The sequence below is a fragment of the Mobula birostris genome, chromosome 2 (genome assembly GCF_030028105.1).
Source record: "Mobula birostris isolate sMobBir1 chromosome 2, sMobBir1.hap1, whole genome shotgun sequence".
Lineage (NCBI taxonomy): Eukaryota > Metazoa > Chordata > Chondrichthyes > Myliobatiformes > Myliobatidae > Mobula > Mobula birostris.
Window position 1 is genome coordinate 141,988,968 of NC_092371.1, and position 19,782 is coordinate 142,008,749.

The 19,782-nt window shown below is 39.1% G+C and overlaps 1 protein-coding gene across 2 annotated transcripts in view; it reads left to right on the forward strand.

The window, feature by feature from the left end:
* Positions 1 to 16,356, forward strand: part of LOC140192076 (MFS-type transporter SLC18B1-like) — a 40,878-nt gene extending 24,522 nt beyond the window's left edge. For both annotated transcript variants that reach the window (XM_072249912.1, XM_072249913.1), the window contains 7 exons: positions 1,158 to 1,259; positions 7,796 to 7,887; positions 11,969 to 12,064; positions 12,985 to 13,059; positions 14,405 to 14,498; positions 14,632 to 14,678; positions 15,820 to 16,356. In XM_072249912.1, the coding sequence (XP_072106013.1) occupies positions 1,158 to 1,259; positions 7,796 to 7,887; positions 11,969 to 12,064; positions 12,985 to 13,059; positions 14,405 to 14,498; positions 14,632 to 14,678; positions 15,820 to 15,874 (561 nt within the window). In that variant the 3' untranslated portion in view covers positions 15,875 to 16,356. The remainder of the gene's footprint in view (positions 1 to 1,157; positions 1,260 to 7,795; positions 7,888 to 11,968; positions 12,065 to 12,984; positions 13,060 to 14,404; positions 14,499 to 14,631; positions 14,679 to 15,819) is intronic.
* Positions 16,357 to 19,782: the final 3,426 nt, after the last annotated feature.

Below are 19,782 nucleotides of genomic sequence, written 5' to 3' on the forward strand. Positions count from 1 at the left end.
GATCGGGGGTGGGGAGGGGGGGAGGCTCGAAGGCCACACATTGATGCAGTCACAAATAAGGCACTCCAGTATCTGCTGTTTGTTTGGAGGTTGTGGGGATTTAGTCTGTCACCAAAAACTCTTGCAAATTTCTGTAAGTGAAGAATTCTGAAGTCGGAAGAATTCTGACTGGTTCAACCATAGCTTGGTACGGAGGCTCCAATGCAGAGCATCACAGGAGGCTGCAGATGGTTGTAGACTCCATCACAGGCGCAACCCTTCCTACCTTTGAGGACATCGTCAAGAAGCAGTGCCTCAAGAAGGGACCATTTGGATCATGGCCGCTTCTCATTGCTACCATCAGGGAGGAGGTACAGGAGCCTGAAGACCCACATTTAACAGTTCAGAAACAGGCAGTTTGCCTCTCCATGGCCAAGTGTTTCTTCCCCTCTGCTATCAGATTTATGAAGAGTCCTGAATACTACTTCATTATTCCTTTATTTTGCACTATTTACAGTGTTTTATAATTTATAATAACTAAGTCTGTGTATTGTATGGCTGTGCTGTACTGTGCACTGTACAAAACAACAAATTTCACATTATATAAGACATGGTTAATAAACCTGATTCTGAAGTATTTTTTGAGCATTGCGGTTGATAATTGGAATTCACAAACAGAAGAGGCGATAACATAGAAAGATGTGTGCTTAAAGCATGCAAATGGGATTAGTGTAGCTGGGTGAAAAGACTGGCATGAATATGGAGAGCCAAACTGCCTGTTTCTGTGTTGTTCAACTCTCAGATTGCATATATTGTTTGAACTCTCAAAGCTTTACTCTCTGTAGGTTTTAGCATGAGCAATCTCAAACCTTTTCTTTGCAGTGTACTTATATGTACACTTGCATAAACTACACACAAGGTGAAATTGTTTGATTCCTCATTTTCAAGATTATTCTTTCAAGTTGAGGACAATTGCCTTTTACTTTTCTGATAAAAGTATGAAGTAAAGTAGAACAGATATCCTGGATAAATTACTTCTTTTCAATTTCATAAGTAGCACAGTTTATAGGTCATTCCAATATAGCTTGTTTAATCAGTTGCTTTTTAAATACTATTGACTTAGCACTGCATCTGATTTGTGCAGCTCTGACTGTAAAACATGCTTTTATGTTCTTCAGTTCAAATTAAGTACTGGATTTGTGGGACTGGTATTCCTGGGGCATTCTGTGACTTATGCAGTATCCGCCCCATTTCTTGGATATCTGTCTGATAAAGTACCTGTAAGTATGCACACTAGCTTTGATATCTTTTTTATAGTAAGAGTTTTATACGGACTGTTTATCTACCGTAATAAATTCCTTTTATTCAATTGATTTTTTGATGGCATTCAAGAAATCTAACATGCTTGTTATAGAAATTTTTAAAAAGTCATAACTTCTGTACTGCCTTTGCTGAGGTGTTGTAACATTAACTAGAGAGTCAGCAAAATTCTATTCAAAAATGACATGAGAGTCAGGGTATAGCCTCCTAGCTCCTTGGTTTTATTGCAGTCTCAATGGCATGACATAGTGAATAAGGAGTGAAATTAAAACAACAAAATAAAGTACAGTCACTCCACTGCTCCATTCACACAAGTAGATATAGACAGAACTCAGTAAGAGCTCAGCTAAGTTTCCTGCAGGCAAATATTTTAAGATTCCGACAAGTAGATACTACAGGTAAGTAACGTGTAAACCATTAGCATGTAGGTTAGTGTCTAATAAACTCAACATTCTATTTTTGCAAAATCTGATTGATATCTTCAGCTTAACTTCTAAATGATTTAACATTAACTTACAAGCAATGCTTTGGATGGACGCTTCATTTGCTCCTAACATGAACATAATATTTTGTTCCATCACCTCTCCTGTCAGTGTGTTCCTGGCACCTGCTACAACTTTGTAAAACAAAACAAAAACTTTTCCCTTCTCGCCTTTTAAAACTATGCCTTCTAAATATTTGCCACTTCCCTAGTTGGAATAAAGACTATCTTCACTATCTGTGCCTCTCATAATTTTATATCTCCTATCAGATCATACCTCAGCTTCCGATGCTCCAGAGAAAGCAACCCAAGTATATCCAACCTCACTTATAGCTAATACTTTTCTGCCTGGTGAATCATTTGCACCAACTTTTGCGCCTCTGCATCCTTTCTATAATACATTTTACCAGAACTGCACGCAATACACCAAATGTGGCCGAACCGAAAATTTTATACTCCTGTAACATTTGCATTATATGCCTCATATGATAAAGACAAGTGTGCCTTTTGACATCTTTATCATCATATTAACTTGTGTGGCCACTTTCAGTGAGCTGTGGACTTATACCCCAAGATCCCTCTGCGGATTGATGCTTCAAATTCTCCTGCCATTTACTGTATGCTTTTCTCTTACATTTGACCACCCAACATGCAACACCTCTTACTTACCTGGATTATACTCCATCTCCCATTTCTCCACCCATATTTCCAATCAATTTATGTCGTGCTACATCATTTGGCAACTTTCCTCATTATCCACATTGGCACCAACTTTCATGTCATCTATGAACTTGCTAATCAGCCTATGTCCAACTGTCACAATCGAGATACCAGCACAGGTCACAGACACCCCACCCAGTAAGAATAACTCTCCTCCACCCCTTTTTAATACATAGGCATCCGTTAGTCTCATGAGACCATAGATTTGTGCCTTGGAAGGTTTCCAGGGCGCAGGCCTTGGCAAGGTTGTATGGAAGACCAGCAGTTGCCCATGCTGCAAGTCTCCCCTCTCCACGCCACCATTGTTGTCCAAGGGACCCATTAGGACTCATACAGCTTGGCACCGGTATCGTTGCAGAGCAATGTGTGGTTAAGTGCCTTGCTCAAGGTCACACACGCTGCCCCAGCCAAGGCTCAAACTAGTGACCTTCAAATCACTAGACAAATGCCTTAACCACTTGGCCATGTGCCACCACTACCCTCTCTTTATTAAGACCAAGTCAATTTTGAATTCAATCTATCTTGTGTCTGTGGAACCCATGTCTTAACTTCTGGATCAGCCTTCCTTGAGGGGTGTTGTCGAATGCTTCACTGCAGTCCATGTAGACAACACCCTCATCAATTTGTGTCACCTTTTTTAAAAACAAATGCAATCAAATTTGTAAGACATGATCTGCCATGCTGAAAATCACATTGACTTATCATAATAAGTGCATGGATTTCCAGATGTGAGTAAAGCCTATCCCTAAGAATCTTCTCCAGTAATATCCCTATCATTGAGGCAAGGTTCAGCAGTCTATACATTCCTGGTTTGTCCGTATTTCCCTTTTTAAACAGAGGAATAACATTGGCAATTATTCTGTAGCTAGAAAGGATCTCTTAAAAATGCTCCAGCAATCAGGCCTTTTGCTTCTCTTGATAACCTGGGATAGATCCTATCTGCCCATGGGAATTCCTTCATCTTAATGTTCTTCAAATGAGCTACACCAATTTCCTCTGTGATGTCAATATGTCTTGGAATATCAGCAGGCTTCTCTCTGATTTCTCTATCCTTCATGTCCATCTTCTTGGGGAATACCAATGCAAAGTACTCATTTGGTATCTTGCCCAATTTCTCTGGCTCCAGGCATTGAGTGGTTATTCACTCTTCCTTTCTACTCTTTCCTTTATAATATATACAGTATAGAAAATGCCTTGACATTCAACTTAATCCTACTCACCAAGGACATTTTATGTCCTGTTTGCAACCTTCAGATTCCCTTTCTAAGTTCTTTTCTGCCTCCTTTAACTTCACCAAGGGCACTATCTGATTTCAGCCTCCTAAACCTTACATATGCTTTCTTTTTGACACCATCTTTCGCCATCCAAAGTTCTGAATCTTCTTATCCTCGTCATTCTTTCCTGCAGGAACACGTTGGTCCTGAATGCTCTCCCATTAAGCTGGCCTTTAAACAACTCCCACAAATCAGATGTGGACTTACCCAATAACAGCTACTCCCAATCTACTTCCCCTTGCTCTTCCCTAATACTGTTGTAATTAGCCTTCCTCCAGTTTACTACTTTCCCCAAGGTCTTTTCTTAATCTTATCTGTTGTAGTGGCAATTCAAACAAACCGATTGCTGCTGCTGCTGGCAACCCCCACAGATTTGTTATACTTGTATGACATGCATTTCATTCACTCCAGTAATGATCGTTCCAAAAATCAAAGGTATGTATTTACAAACATGCAATTTTGAAGTGTAGCTAAGTGGTCAACAAAAGATATGACATCCGTCAGACCGCAGCTCCAAACTGCCCCGAGCAAAGCGCAAATACATAACTTATTCCCTTCACTTTTATCACGCCCCCGCTCATGCCTAGTTACTATAATAAACATGCAACTTAAAATACAGTGCAGATAGAGAACAGGTGCATGGCTCTTCCATCCATAACTATCTTATGATCACTATTTCCAAAATGCTCTCCCATTAAGATATGGTTGAAGTCGGAAGTTTATGTACACCTTAGCCAAAAACATTTAAACTCAGTTTTTCTCAATTCTTGACATTTAATCCTAGAAAACATTCCCTGTCTTAGGTCAATTAGGATCACAACTTTATTTTAAGAATGTGAAATGTCAGAATAATAGAGAGAATGATTTATTTCAGTATTATTTCTTTCATCACATTCCCAGTGGGTTAGAAGTTTACATACACTTTGTTAGTATTTGGTAGTATTGCCTTTAAATTGTTTAACTTGGGTCAAACATTTTGGGTCACCTTCCACAAGCCTCTCACGGTAAGTTGCTGGAATTTTGTTCCATTCCTCCAGATAGAACTGGTGTAACTGAGTCAGGTATGTTGGCCTCCTTTGTGGCACATGCTTTTTCAGTGAGGTCAGGGCTGTGTGATTGCCACTCCAATACCTTGACTTTGTTGTCCTTAAATTTTGCCACAACTTTGGAGGAATGCTTGGGGTCATTGTCCATTTGGAAGACCTAATTGCAACTGAGCTTTAACTTACTGGCTGATGTCTTGAGATGTTGCTTCAATATATTCACATAATTTCCCTTCCTCATGATGCCATCTATTTTGTGAAGTGCACTAGTCTCTCCTGCAGCAAAGCACCCCCACAACATGATGCTGCCACCCCCATGCTTCATGGTTGAGATGGTGTTCTTTGGCTTGCAAGCCTCACCCTTTTTCCTCCAAACACAACGATAGTCATTATGGACAAACAGTTCCATTTTTGGTTCATCAGACCAGAGGACATTTCTCCAAAAGGTAAGATCTTTGTCCCCATGTGCACTTGCAAACTGTAGTCTGGTTTTTTTATGGTGGTTTTGGAGCAGTCTTTCAAGTTTATGTAGATTATAGGACTTGTTTTATTGTGGATGTAGATACTTGTCTCCCTGTTTCCTCTAGCATCTTCACAAGGTCCTTTGCTGTTGTTCAGGGATTGATTTGCACTTTTTGCACCAAAGTATGTTCATCTCTCGAGAGAGAGAGAGAGAGAATGAGTCTCCTTCCTGAGCGGTATGACGGCTGCATGATGCCTTCAGGCGTTTAGAAATTGCTCCCAAGGATCAACCAGACTTGTGGAGCTCCACAGTTTATTTTTCTGTGGTCTTGGCTGATTTTGTTTGATTTTGTTTGAAAACTTCTGACCACTGGAATTGTGATATAGTCAATTAAAAGTGAAATAATCTGTCTGTAAACAATTGTTGGAAAAATTACTCGTGTCATGCACAAAGTAGATGTCCTCAATGTCTTGCCAAAACTATAGTTTGCTAATATGAAATCTGTGGAGTGGTTAAACAACGAGTTTTAATTACTTCAACTAAGTGTATGTAAACTTCCCACTTCAACTGTATATAGGGTAGGTAGAGTTGACACAGGTAGGAGAGATGGTCAGAGTCATTCCCACAGTGGAAATGTCAAAATATTGCAGGTTATAGCTTTAGGATGAGTGGAGGTGTGCGAGGAAAGTTTATTTTTTGACACAAAAGGTACTGGGTGCCTGAAACATGCAAAAGCAGATATGATAGTTATGTTTATCTGGACAGACACATTAACATACAGGGAAAGGATGCTGATAGATTATGTGCAGTAAGATGTAGTTAGTTTAATTTGGCATCATGATTGGTACAGACAGAGGGGCTTGTTTCTGTGCTGTACGTACTGTGTTCTATGTTCCTTTACCAGACTCATTTCCAATATGACGTATGGTAAAGCATGTTTCCTGGTTGGACTAATGACATATTATTTCAAGAAACCCTCCTGGATGCACCAAACAAATTCTGCTCAGTCTAACTTCCAGTCAGTATTGGGGAAGTTACCGCTAGAACAAACCTGTTGCTCTCACCTCTTTCCACAATCTGCGTGTACATCTGTTCCTCTGTCATCTGTGGGGTTATTGGAAGACCTACAGTATGACTCCATCTTTCTTACTCCCGAGCTCTACCCAACACTGCTTCAGTGGACGAGCCCTCTGTGCTACTGTGATATACATCATGATAGGTATTGCAACTACTTTTACATCCCTATTACATTGGACATTGTTTCAAAAGCTGCAGTCTTTGACCATTCCCTGTTTGTACAGTTCAAATAAGCTAGCTAGTTTAAATATTTGCAAGATTTGTTTTTGTACTCCTGGATGTTCAGGTTGTGCATCTAGAAATGATCTACTTGCTTGGATTGGGCTCTGCCACTGGCAAGCTTGTTCACAGTTAGTGAAAGTTGCCACTGTCATGTCTTCAGCTATAAGCTTTGTAGCTCTAAGCTTGCCTGTGTAAACCAGATGTACAGTTTTGTTGTCTCAGTGCAACTGATAACCTTGGGGTTTTTAATGGAAAGACAGTATTTTTCATGACTCAGAATGTGAAGCAGTGTCGTTCAGCTAACCAAGTACTTTATGAGTACTGTATAGTCACCTCTGTATCATACATAACAGAAGATTTATACTCAATGCAGGCCTTTGTAAAGTATATTAGCTGTGTGGAGACTATGCTAATGAGTGGGATGGAATGAAGTAGGCTGTTGAAACCCCTTGTGGAGCAATTAACAATTACAACAAAAAGTCAAACCTGAAACAATGAAATTAAAACGCAAATACCTCAAAATGTGCTACACTATATCATTGTTTGAAAAGAAAATGTTAATTTTTTGATAATTTTCTGTTATTTGGCCTATCAGCATCTAATGAATTCTCTTTATTGTGTAATTGTGAAGGACTGATATGGTATGCATTTTGTCAAAATAAAATAGAGGCTTAACTCTTAAGTATCACTTGGTACCTCCATACTGTGTGAAAATTTATAAGATATCTATTGTTTAATGAAATATCTTCACCTGTTTGTGATATTTAGCAATCGGCTGATGTCAAACTCCAACCATAAGAAGAAAGTAACCATAAACAATTTCTCTTTGACTTGTTATTTTGGTGTAGACTTCGGGATTGCTTCCTAATGCGTTTTCCCTTCTAGTTGACCTGAATGATTTCTTTTGGTGCCTTTTAACCCATTGACCACCAGTAGGATAGAAAGTTACATCTTTGATTGCACAGTTCATTCAGACAGGCTAAGTTGATTTGACAACACAAATTAGATTGAAATGTAAGGATTGTATCCTACTTCTACTAATTGATTTTGAAACGGGATCATTACATCCTATCACCAAGCATACACATGTAGCACATTGGTATAGTATGTAGATGCTTGTACCTTGAAATTCTAATGACGTAGTCTAGAATTCATACAAGGAATTGAGGGTTCTCATTTTGTCTTTTTTGTATTTTCCTTCTTTCCCCAACTCCAGAGAATTAGAACAGGGCTGGTGTTTGTTGGAAATTGGATGATTGCATTGAGCTTTCTGTTATTGGGGCCAGCACCCATTTTTCACATTAAGAGGTAGGTATTTAATTTTATTGTCTCCATAGGTTTGTTTATTTGTAGCACTATTGGGAATTTGCTATGAGCAGTGAATCAGTGGCTTTCTACTCTCCAGTATCCATAAGATTGCCCATGTAACTTTTAACAAGTTTGTTAACAGAGACTTTCAGTCATCTACCATGTACACATAACACTGAAGGAGAACTATTAGTTTTGTAAGGACATAACACCCTATGAGCAAAATTTAAATTTTCCATGCAATGGAACCTTCTGAGCAACATACTTACTTTGCCACTGGTTTGAAAAAGATATAAATTCCAAATCTACGTTTTAAAATTTTTCATCAGTCCTTAGAGTGAGAAATAGCCCAGAATTATACCACATCTTTGATTTCAAGGATTGCATCAATGCAACCTTTGCAGGGACTTTTTTATTACAAAAGTCAGGATATCTATACAACACTTTGAATGTGGAGTCAATAAAGTATGGTCATTTTTACCTCATAATAAATCTTAAATGGATTTGGAGTAGGCGAGAGGAGGGGAGCTGGAAGCCAGGAGCAGATGGGCAGTGATTTGGCCACCATTGCCAGCCCACCAACTGGAGAGTGTCATGGTTAAGGGTCGAAACACTCGGTGAAGGTTGGGAACCACCTGATGACATCTGCTCCTGGCTGAAGGCTACAGTTACCTTATAAGGAAACTGGAGAATGCACCCTAACAGGTGTATGTAACAAGAACAAGACAAGTGCCAACGCCATGCCATTATAACTGCAGCAAAATCTGGACTGTTATGCAATATCTAGAATACGAGGGGTGATTGATAAGTCCATGGCCTAAGGTAGAAGGGGTCAATTTTAGAAAACCTAGCACATTTATTTTTCAACATAGTCCCCTCCTACATGTACACACTTAGTCCAGTGGTCGCGGAGCATACGGATCCCTTCTTTGTAGAAGAGGTCCACAGCAGGGGTGATTGAAGGAGATGAGTTATTAACTTCAAACTTTCAGCATTATCACTCAGAGTTGAACTGCATGTGCATGTAATGAGAGCGTCTTGGACCTCCAGGTGACCCACAGCAGGGGTGATTGATAAGCTTGTGGCCTAGGGTAGAAGGAGATGAGTTACACAACTCTTGTTACATGCACGTGCAGTTCAACTCTTTGAGTGAAAATGCAGAAAGTTTGAAGTTAATAACTCATCTCCTTCTACCTTAGGCCACGAACATATCAATCACCCCTGCTGTGGACCACTTTTGGAGGTCCAAGACACTGACTTCTACAAAGAAGGGATCCGTATGCTCCACAACTGCTGGACTAAGTGTGTAAATGTAGGAAAAATAAATGTGCTCAGTTTGCCAAAATTGACTCCTTCTACCTTAGGCCACGAACGTATCAATCACCCCTCGTATAATACTCAAAAAGATGGTTGAAGTTAGGTCAATCGTAACTTTCAGAATGAAATTGGATGATAACTTGAAAGGGGAGGAAATTGAAGAACAGTGGGGGGGAGTAAGGGAGTGGACTAATTGGGTGGCTCCTAATATAAATAAATAAATGCATTAGTATTAGTTTATATACAAGTTGGCTAACAAATACTTACCAAATGCTCGTGATAAATTGACTGCATATCTTGTGCACCTTTATACCCAGACGGTCAGGGAGACATAAAGTACTAGATTTCTCAAAATAATATCAACAACTTTATTGTCTCTCTATTTCTATACTGCAAACTGAATATTTACTCTGGCACTCATATATATCAAGAAAATTAAGGGTGGTGTCAGATTGAGGGAAAAGAGACACAATATTGTGAATATTAGTGATAGGTCAGAGCGTTTGGAAATTTTAAGAAACCAACAAAATATTATTTTAAAAATGTAAAAGGATTAAAGATAGAACATGCAAGCATATTATTACCAAAAAAGAGAGACTAAGCATAGTGGTATAAAGGGATCTGAAGTCTAGATGCGAGAAGTTGGGACACAGGTACAGCAAGTATTTAGAGTACAGGAAGAATAAATAATATTAGACAGTAAGAGCTTCTCTCAATACCTCCAAAGGTAGAGCATAGCTGAAGCAGTTGTGGGTCTTTTAGGGAATGATTTTGGAAAATAGAGGAATGGCAGTGATCCCGAATGATTATTTGGGATTGGGATTGGTCTTCATGGTAGTAGACACAAAAAAAGCAACCTGACAGAGAAAGGTAATCTAGTACGGGAGGAACTCAAAGCAAATTGTATTATTTGAAAAAAAATACCAAGTAACAGGACTGAAGGCTTATATGTCCCAAGACTTTTCCTGAATCATTGCTCTCAAAGCAAGTGGCTAGAGGTAATAGATGCACTGGTTGTGTTGAGGACACACAGAGCTTGCAAAGGCATACAGATAGGTTAATAGAATGAGAAAGAAATTAGCAGAGTATAACTATAAAATGAAGAATGAAAAACATTATTAAAAGGGGAAGAGAGACTAAACATAGTTCTATAAAGGGATCTAAGTGCATGAAACAAAGGATTGGAATGCAGGTAATTAGGAAAACTAATGGAATGTTGGCATTATTGGGAGGGATTTGCAGACATCCCACCTTGCAAAAACTCATTTCAGGGAGGTAGCACCATCAATTTGCGGGAGACTCCAGGAACTTCCGGGAGAGGTGGGATATCTGCAATAGAGTAGCTCCTTAGCAGCTAGCCAGCTAGTTTAAGTGACATTAGCTATGCTAATGAATGAATAACACCGGTTAAACTTACCTCAACATGTCCTTTACAGTCTTAACCCACCATGGGCAATAGAAAAGTCACTGTTGCAAACAGTGCAGCGAGCAACACTGTCATTATTTTGACCCGTATTAGGCAGGGGTGCACTTTAGTGTAGTCTGGGGTGACGTACGTTTTATATTTTTTTTGGAACACTCTGCCATGGCGCTCTCTTGCTCCCACTCTCTCTCTCTCTCTCGTGGTCGCTCGCACGCTCTCTCGCTTGCTTTCTCTCTGGCTTGCGTTCTCTCACTTGCTCTCGCTCTCTCGCGCGTGCTCTCTCTTGCGGTCGCTCTCGCGCTCTCTCTTTCGCTCGCTCTCAAAAAAAATTGATTTCCGTGATATTGTATATAATTTGCGGGCATCAGGGAGCCACTATTAATATGCGGGAGACTCCCGGAACTTCCGGGAGAGGTGGGATGTCTGGATGTGGAGTATAAACTTAGGGAGACATTAAAGCAGATTTACAGAGTGCTGATAAAGCCATACCTGGAGTACTGTGTAAGGTTCTAGACTCCGTACTTGAGGGATATACTGTACGTGCATTGGAAATGGTGCAGATAAATTTCACTAATTTGATTCCTTGGGTGAAGTGGTTGATGTATAAACCGAGATTGAACAGGTCGGCCCTTTTCTTTTTAGAATTTAAAGGAATAAGAAGTAATTTTATTGAAAAGTATGAGAAGATGAGAGGGATTAATGGGATGGATATTCAGGGAGTGTTTTCCTGGAGAGATTATCTAGAACTAGAAGGCAAATTTTAGAATAAGGGGTTTTCCACTTCCATTCAAAAACAAGTACTGGAAGAACTCTGCCAATAAAGTAGCATCTGTGAAAAGAGAAACCAGTTAATATTTTAGACCAGAGAAGCTTTGAAGCTTTCTCAGAACTGGGAAAGAGTGGAAGGTTATCTGTTTTATTTTCATTGGGATCTAACAGGAAAACGTTGTCTAGTGTGGGAGGAACCTCCCTCACTATATATATATATATACATACACACACACACAGAGATATAATATATAATATATTTAATGTATATATTCATATATATTAAGGGCAGAAATGAACAGAAATTTGATCTACAGGGGTGTTAGCTGGAATGGGGAGAGAAAGGGAAAGTGGTGTGAGGACAGGATGTAGTCAGCCATAATTAATTGAGTGGTGGGGGATGCTGCACGGACTGATCTCCTTTGATATGCTCGTGTTTCTTACATTCTGTGTGCTGATCAGAAGGTAGGAATTTGATATTTTGCAGCATTTTCAAGTTATTTTGGGTGGGAAGTATGACAACAAATTTAATTTAAAAATCTCACTGATTTATTTTATTTCCTTTCTTTGCAGCCAGCTGTGGTTGTTTATTTTAATGCTGGTGGTAACTGGGTTTTCACTTAGTTTGTGTGGCATTCCCCTTTTTCCAGAAGTCATTACCTGTGCTTAGTAAGTACCAATATTTTTTAATCTTTGCTAAGGAAAGATGTAGTATATTTTTTCCTTGTTTGTGAAGGGATCAGCACAAAGCCCCATGCACTTTTAAAGAATCGATTATACCCATTATTAAAATTGTTTGATATAATTTTACTGAAAGCAGAGGTAGCAAAATATAATTGTTCCATATCGGGATTGTTTTAATCTTTCCTGAGGCTGTATTGAAAGTTAGAAATATCCAGATGTTCAGATTATGATTTTTGTGAGTTGTTTCAGTTTATGGCCCTAAAGTAGCATATCTTGTTTGATCAAATGGTTTACCTCTTTGATGCATGAGACTGCACCATCTCCAGAATTCTGTGTGTAATTTTCTATAAAGAAAATTTCTTATCTTTTAAAGTTGTCTGTTAGTTTATGATAGCCATGCTGCAATAACTCCATAAGTTTAATGCCTGCATTAATGGTTTCAGCTTTGCACTGATGCAGGCTGTCATTTGACCTCCAGGAACACAACTAATTCCTAAACCAAGTTGATTTCCCTGAAGTTCTGACTTCAATTATTTCCATGCAAATTCAATATCAAGTAGATAAATCGCTCCACAGAGGTTCTGTACATTTCTGAATTGGCTAATAAATATATCTATATACATGAATTAATTTTAATATAGATCTACTATTTATGAATAACCAAAATGTTGTTGGGATGTTCAGTGTTATGATCTCTATTTTTGATCTTCATTTATTTTTAAAGTGAAGGTAGGGCTTTTTTACTTGGCTGTGTGATAATTTTAACTGAATAATTTAGAAGGCTACACAATGTCTGATCACTAGAGGGTGCATACAATGCATAGGACATAGGTAGGAAACTATTCTAAGGCATTAGAAAGAGATTTCAATGTAATAATTGACGCTGGTGATTTTCTTTTGTTCAGTGAAAATGGATTTGAAGAAGGACTAGGCACTTTAGGTTTAGTGTCTGGATTATTTGGAGCATTTTGGTGTCTTGGGTATGTACTTATCTACTTAGAAACCCTTGAATGAGTAGTTCCTCAGTTAACCAAGTGTATTGTGGAGTTTCTTAATGCTTTTCTATTTAAATTTCCATTCTAAACTCTCAACTCAACATGACTGAACTTTGTGCAGCTGTCTGCAAATCATATAAATGATACTTTATGCTCCAAGTATTGTCATTGTATGATCCAACAGCATAGAAACACAAACATACAAAATTGACAGCAGCACATTTAAGAAGCAGGTATTAATGAGTAACATATCTTGAATTTAATGTTTTTATTTTATTAAAACTGGTGCAAATTTACATGCTGATGTAGATATCTGACACCCATACGAAAAAGCACAGTCTCAGATATAAAACCGGGCTGTATGGACAGCGGAGATAGTTTCCATGTATAGACAGTCAGATCATGGGGAAAAAATCTAACATGATTTGGACACTAGTAGATTCACTTCTAGGCATTTGAAATCTCACGAAGAGTCTAAGTTATGTAATTCCTGATAGGCTGATTTACTTCCTGTACTAGAAATCAGTGAAACTAGGGATATGAAAAATAATGTCTTGAATGTGGCAGTGTTGTGTGATAATCCATAAGTACATTTTGACCTATGTCTGCTAGGTGTTTTTAAAAAAAAAAATAGTGTTGGAGAAGATCTTGCCAGTTTACTTCTAAAAGAGTACTTCATTCTAAAATAGAATAATGGTGCCATATCAATTTGCTAACGAGCAGAATTGTGTGCTGTGACAGATGTACTTGCTGCAGATTTATTTTGCACCCATCTTTATTTATTCATTCATGGGAATTTCTCATTGTTGGCATGACCGACATCTAATGACCATCCCTAATTTCCTGGCTTGTGATGGCAAGTAGGAGTCAGCAATGAGTGCATTGAAGATCCTGCATTCAAGACATACCGACTCTATATATTTTGATGCTTTGGGTTTCTTCAACTCATGGATTAATAATAATAATGTACAGCTTCCTACTACTTTTGTAACCCTGGATCCAAATGTAAAGAAGCAAGGATTTTAAGGGTCAATACAGGTATTAACTTTGATGAATTAAATTGATTGTATCATCCACTAGTTGATAAATTGTTCCTATCACTTTGCAGATTTCAATAATGCTGGTGGTAACCTTGGTTATCAGCATCGAATGGTAAGGCGGTAATAGTTCTCCTACCTTACACTCTGGCTTCCTACCAGGAAGAAGACCTTTTGACACCAATATAGCTAATGGTGTGAACCAGGGCCAGTTATGAGAGTGAAGAGTTGCAAAGCTTACCTTGGCATGTTTTACTATTTCAGATGGTAACTAACATTGTCTTTTAAACCAGATCATTTGTAGGACCAACACTGGGCGGATACTTGTATGACAGATTAGATTTTGAGTGGGCTGCAACTGTGCAAGGAGGTTTTCCATTTCTCTTTGTAAGTAAGCATGTTTTGAATATGTACAGAGAAATCAGTGTAGTGTTAATTATACACTACTATTTCTAAAAAAAAAAATAAAATTAGGTATCAAATTCCTCTCAGCATGATGGTATCTCTCTCTCTCTCTTAGGGTACATTATTGGGTGTGTACTTAATAGTGGAAAAGGTGCGCAAAAGGTTTGTACTAATATTTTAATATTCATGTATATAAAGCATTCGCACAATATGCAGATAAGAAACAAGGTTTTAAAGAATAGTCTTTAATATTGTGAGTCTTCCTTTCCATTTTACTGGGTGGGGCACTAACTGCCCATAAACTTTGTTTCACGCAAGTGGAGGTTGGCTGAAGGTGCAGTTGAACTGTTGGAAGAGAATATGTACTTTATAGCAGATAGTTTTGGGTAGCAGTCAGAAGCTACTGAAGGTAGCTGTTGAAATTGAGGCTGACAGTTGTTGCATTGTTGATTCTGTACATAATCCCAGTGAATAAATTTTCTGTTTTCTGTGAGAATCCAGAAAATTTCTTGCCAGTAAGTCTGGGTGTTCACCTGCAGATGGTAAACAGCTCAGGATGCGGTTAATTCTCACACTGCTAAGGTGTTGCTTTTGGCATGTGTATGGAAGTCAGTTTTAAATATTTGTAGCTTTTGCAAGTGCTAACTGCATTTCTGGTTTGGGACACAGTTGATTTGGTTTTCACCAACCACAACAATTTTCATTAGTGACTCCAGCCAGTTGGACGTTTCACTCACTTTTCCATTGACCACAATATGGCTGTAGTTTTAAAAAGCACTCCAGCTGTTTTTTCAGTATTAATGGTCAAAATAATGACTAATCCACCTAAGACCTGGCATACCTTGACCTGTAGTCGGAAACACCTCCACCTTCAAATCAGGCATCTTCTTGGAAATTTATCATCTGTATGTCTTCATTTCTGTGTCCATTTTCTGTAACTCCATACTATTCTACGCATACCTTGATTAAATGCACTCCAGCCATATTTCTCTGTTCTTTAAGTTGGTCGTTCTTGTACTTCATTGATTCAAAAATCTAAGTTGCTTTGTGGGTGTTCAGCAGATCCTTAAAACCAAATTGGGTCACAGAAATGTGTTTTTTTTTTTTGTTTTGAGTATTTGTTGCTCCACACATTTTTTGGGAAATAATTAGCATTTGGATCAGAGAAATAATCTGCCTATAATTATGTTTTAACAATAAAATGTTTGCTTTAATTGGTTCTTTGTGATACGGTCTTTCTCCTACCCCTCTTAAATGAAATGTCTTTGAAGGAAATTTGATTTAGATTTTTGTTTTTATGAAGGTCACATTCTAGGAGCAACACAGAAGAAGAAACAGAACAACTATTATCAAATTGAATGTGGAAGCTTTGAATATTTACATGCACTACAGTCTTTCTGGAGATCATTTTTTAATTATTAGGATATCCACACACCTACATAGTGAGCAACTTCACAAGTGTTTGGACTATTTACATTGCTTGTTATTTCTTCTATTTGATAATTAAATTTAAATATTTTACATTGCTTCTACAAAGCTCTATGTGAAATACCATTTTATAATGTAGAAGTATGAAAATTGCATTCTCCCAGTACAATTTGAAGTCCTTCACACCACAATCAACCTGTCACAAATAAAGCTACACTAGGAATTCCATTCTGTTTGTTCACTTCCTACCTTCAAATACATGTAACCCTTTTTCATAAACTTGAAATGTGGCAGTGTGTTTTCTGAAAGAAGACGGAAGTAGGTTTTTTATTTCCTTTAGATCTCCTTTATCAGGATACTGTGAAAACAATTGAAGCACTGACAAAAAGCTGGTAATAAAAGTTTATTTTGATATTTGTAAAATAAATTCATCATTGCACTCTACTGGAATAGTTTTGAGAATCTTCAGTAACAACCAGATTGATTAGTTCTGGTCTTTTTTTCAAATCTTGGGTTAAAAAGATGAACATATTGAAATTATTTTATAAATTCATAATACATAAAAACAAAATTCTGGAAGCTTGCAGCAGGCAATGGTCACCTGATAGCAAACTTAGTTACACCCCTGAACTTGGGAGCTGGTTACTGGGTGAGATACGAAGGGTATGTGTGCATGGCACCTGTGAATGAGTGTGCACATACCAGATTGTGACTTCATCTGAGGTATTAATACTCGTGTAGCAGAGACTGTCTACCAGTTGTCTTGGTCAATTCTTGCCAATGGATCAAGACCTTGCTTCAAAAAGGCAACAATTATACCAGTGCCTAAGAAGAATAATGTGAGCTGCCTCAATGACTATTGCCTGGTAGCACTCATGCCTACAGTGATGAAATGCTTTGAGAGGTTCGTCAATGCTAAACTGAACTCCTGCTTTAGCAAGGACCTGTACCCATTGCAATTTGTCTATTGCCACAATAGGTCAACGGCAGATGAAATCTCAGTGGCTCTTCACACGGCCTTAGACCACCTGGACAACACAAGTACTTATGTCAGGATGCTGTTCATCGATTATAGCTCAGCATTTAATACCATCATTCCCACAATCCTGACTGAGAAGTTGCAAAACCTAGGCCTCTGTACCTCCCTCTGCAATTGGATCCTCGACTTCCTAACCAGAAGACCAAAATCTGTGCAGATTGATGATAACATCTCCTCCTCGCTGATGATCAACACTGGTGCACCTCGGGTGTGGGCTTAGCCCACTGCTCTACTCTCTATATTCCCATGAGTGTGTGGCTAGGCATACCATCTATAAATTTGCCAACGATACAACCTTCATTGGTAGAATCTCAGATGGAGACGAGAAGGCGTTTAGGAGTGAGATATGCCAACTAGTGGAGTGGTGTCACAGCAACAACCTTGCACCCAACATCGGTAAGACAAAGAGCTGATTGTGGACTGAATGAGACAGGAGAATGCATTTTAAAGAACAAGATCCGTGTGCGTGCAATCCATACACATGAGTGAGTATTTGGGAGTTTAGTAGAGTGGATTTGTGAAGCTCTAGGCACCTTCTGCCAGGTGGGAACTCAGTTTATGTCCACATTTCCAGCTTGCAAACTCTTCAGGTTGTAAACAGTTATTAGGAATGAAACTCTAATGTAACTTGGGAAGGACTGGTAGTGGAGATTCCCTATTCTCAGGTGGCAATCCAGAGAAAGAATGTTGTTTTCATGGAGTAAGCTTTGTCATCTGCCAGAAAAAGCTGGATCTCCCAGTGGCCACCCATCTTAATTCCACCTCCCATTCCCATTCTGATAAGTCCATCCATGGCTTCCTCCACTGTTGTGATGAGGCCACACTTAGGTTGGAGGAATAGCACCTTGTATTCCGTTTGGGTGGCCTCCAACTCGATGGCATGAACACCAATTTCTCTAACTTCCAGTAATACCCTCCACCCCTCCTTCATTATTTCCCATCCCCTTTTCCCTCTCTCACTTCATCTCCTAGCCCGCCCATCATCACCCTCTGGTGTTTCTCCCCATTTTGCTTTCTTCCATGGCCTTCTGTTTCTTTCACCAATCAATTTCCCAGCTCTTTACTTCATCCTTCCCCCTCCAGATTTCATCTATCACCTTGTGTTTCTCACTCCTCTTCCCCCACCTTTTAAACCTACTGCTCAGCAGTTTTTCTCCAGTCCTGCTGACAGGTTTCTGCCCAAAACGTGGACTGTACCTTTTTTCTATAGATGCTGCCTGGTCTGCTGAGTGTGTGTGTTTCTCATCAAGAGCTTGTTTGGCATCTTAGTAGAATTAATAATCACTTTGTGACCTCCATCATAGTCATAGCTATACTTTATTGATCCCGAGGGAAATTGGTTTTTGTTACAGTTGCACCAATCCTCTCTCAAAAAGGATTCAATGTGCTAACTGATTAACATGGCCATCCCAACCTTAGTACTTTCATATGAACCAAGGAGTACTTGCATTCTAACCTTGGAAAAATTATGGCAAAGGAAGAAAACTGATTGTCTGAGGTGACTGTAACACATGGGTGAGGAGAGATGTCCTTCTGTCAATGTGTAACTGGTAAAGAAGGAACAGGGAATGATTGATTCCATTGAGGTCCTTCTCTTGACAAAACATCTGTAGCCTTGTCATAATGAGCACCCTATTTCATGAAGACTGTCTTGGCCAACACCCCAGTTTGGCAGGATTAAAACATTATCCAAACAAGGAACCCGTGCCATTCCAGGTGTTTATAACCACCGCACTGAACATCACCTAACCTCTATTATCTCCATCAACCTGGCTCAACCATATCACTATCAAAAGAAGAACTGCTGAAATAAGGCTAACGACCACACAAGACATCTTTTCCTCATCAGCAACTCATAGAAACGGGGTAGCTTCCAGTCTACAAGATCCACAATGACCACTACTTATGTGTTGCCCTGAAGTTTGCTAAAACGGCACCTGTGAAGAAAATCCTGATCTCTGCCAGAGAGAACCAGAACTGGGTTGACGTGGGTGACAAAAGAAACAATTCTACAGGTAGCTGGAGGCAGATGTCCAACAGAAACCCATGACTGTAAGAGCAGATGATAGGTAGAGAACATGCAAGCGGGTCTATAACTCACTCATAGTAATGACGTGGGTCTCATGGGTCTGCAATGTCAACCATGGTCGAAGTGCCCAAGGTCCAAATCTCTGCAGCCAGAATAGTGATGAATTCATCAGAAATGGAGAGGTTGCCAATGCCCACTGATAGAAGCACCACAAAGACCCTCTCAACTGTGACTCTGTGCTTGATGTGAATGCCCATGACTCCAGCTCATTCAGGCCAGCCTGGTTGCCACTCCTGACCAACGACAAGAATGACATGTCCCAACCCAAAATATTAGGCTCTATGAACATACAGTATCCCCACTGTCATCCTAAAGCTCAGAAGTGAAGAGTTTCAGTAACAAATCCACAATTCTATCATTCTCATCTGGGAACAAAAGGAAGAGGACCTCAAGGATGCTGTAATCATAACCTCTTCAAGAAAGGAGATGTGTCCAAATGCGGCAATTAGACAGAGATTTCCCATACGTCGGCCATAGGGAAGGTCATCGCCAAGGTTCTCCTTAACCACCTTTTCCCGATGGCTAAAGAGCTGCTCCATTAATCATTTCATTTGTGTAGATGCACAACAGACTTGATATTGGTTGACAGCTTCATATGTTCTATGTTGTCTCCTTCAGTCTCGTTCAAGCTTTTGACTCCATCAACCAGGAAGGATTGTGGAATGCCCTCCTTAAATTCATATGTTTACAGAAATGAGTGTTCCATAATA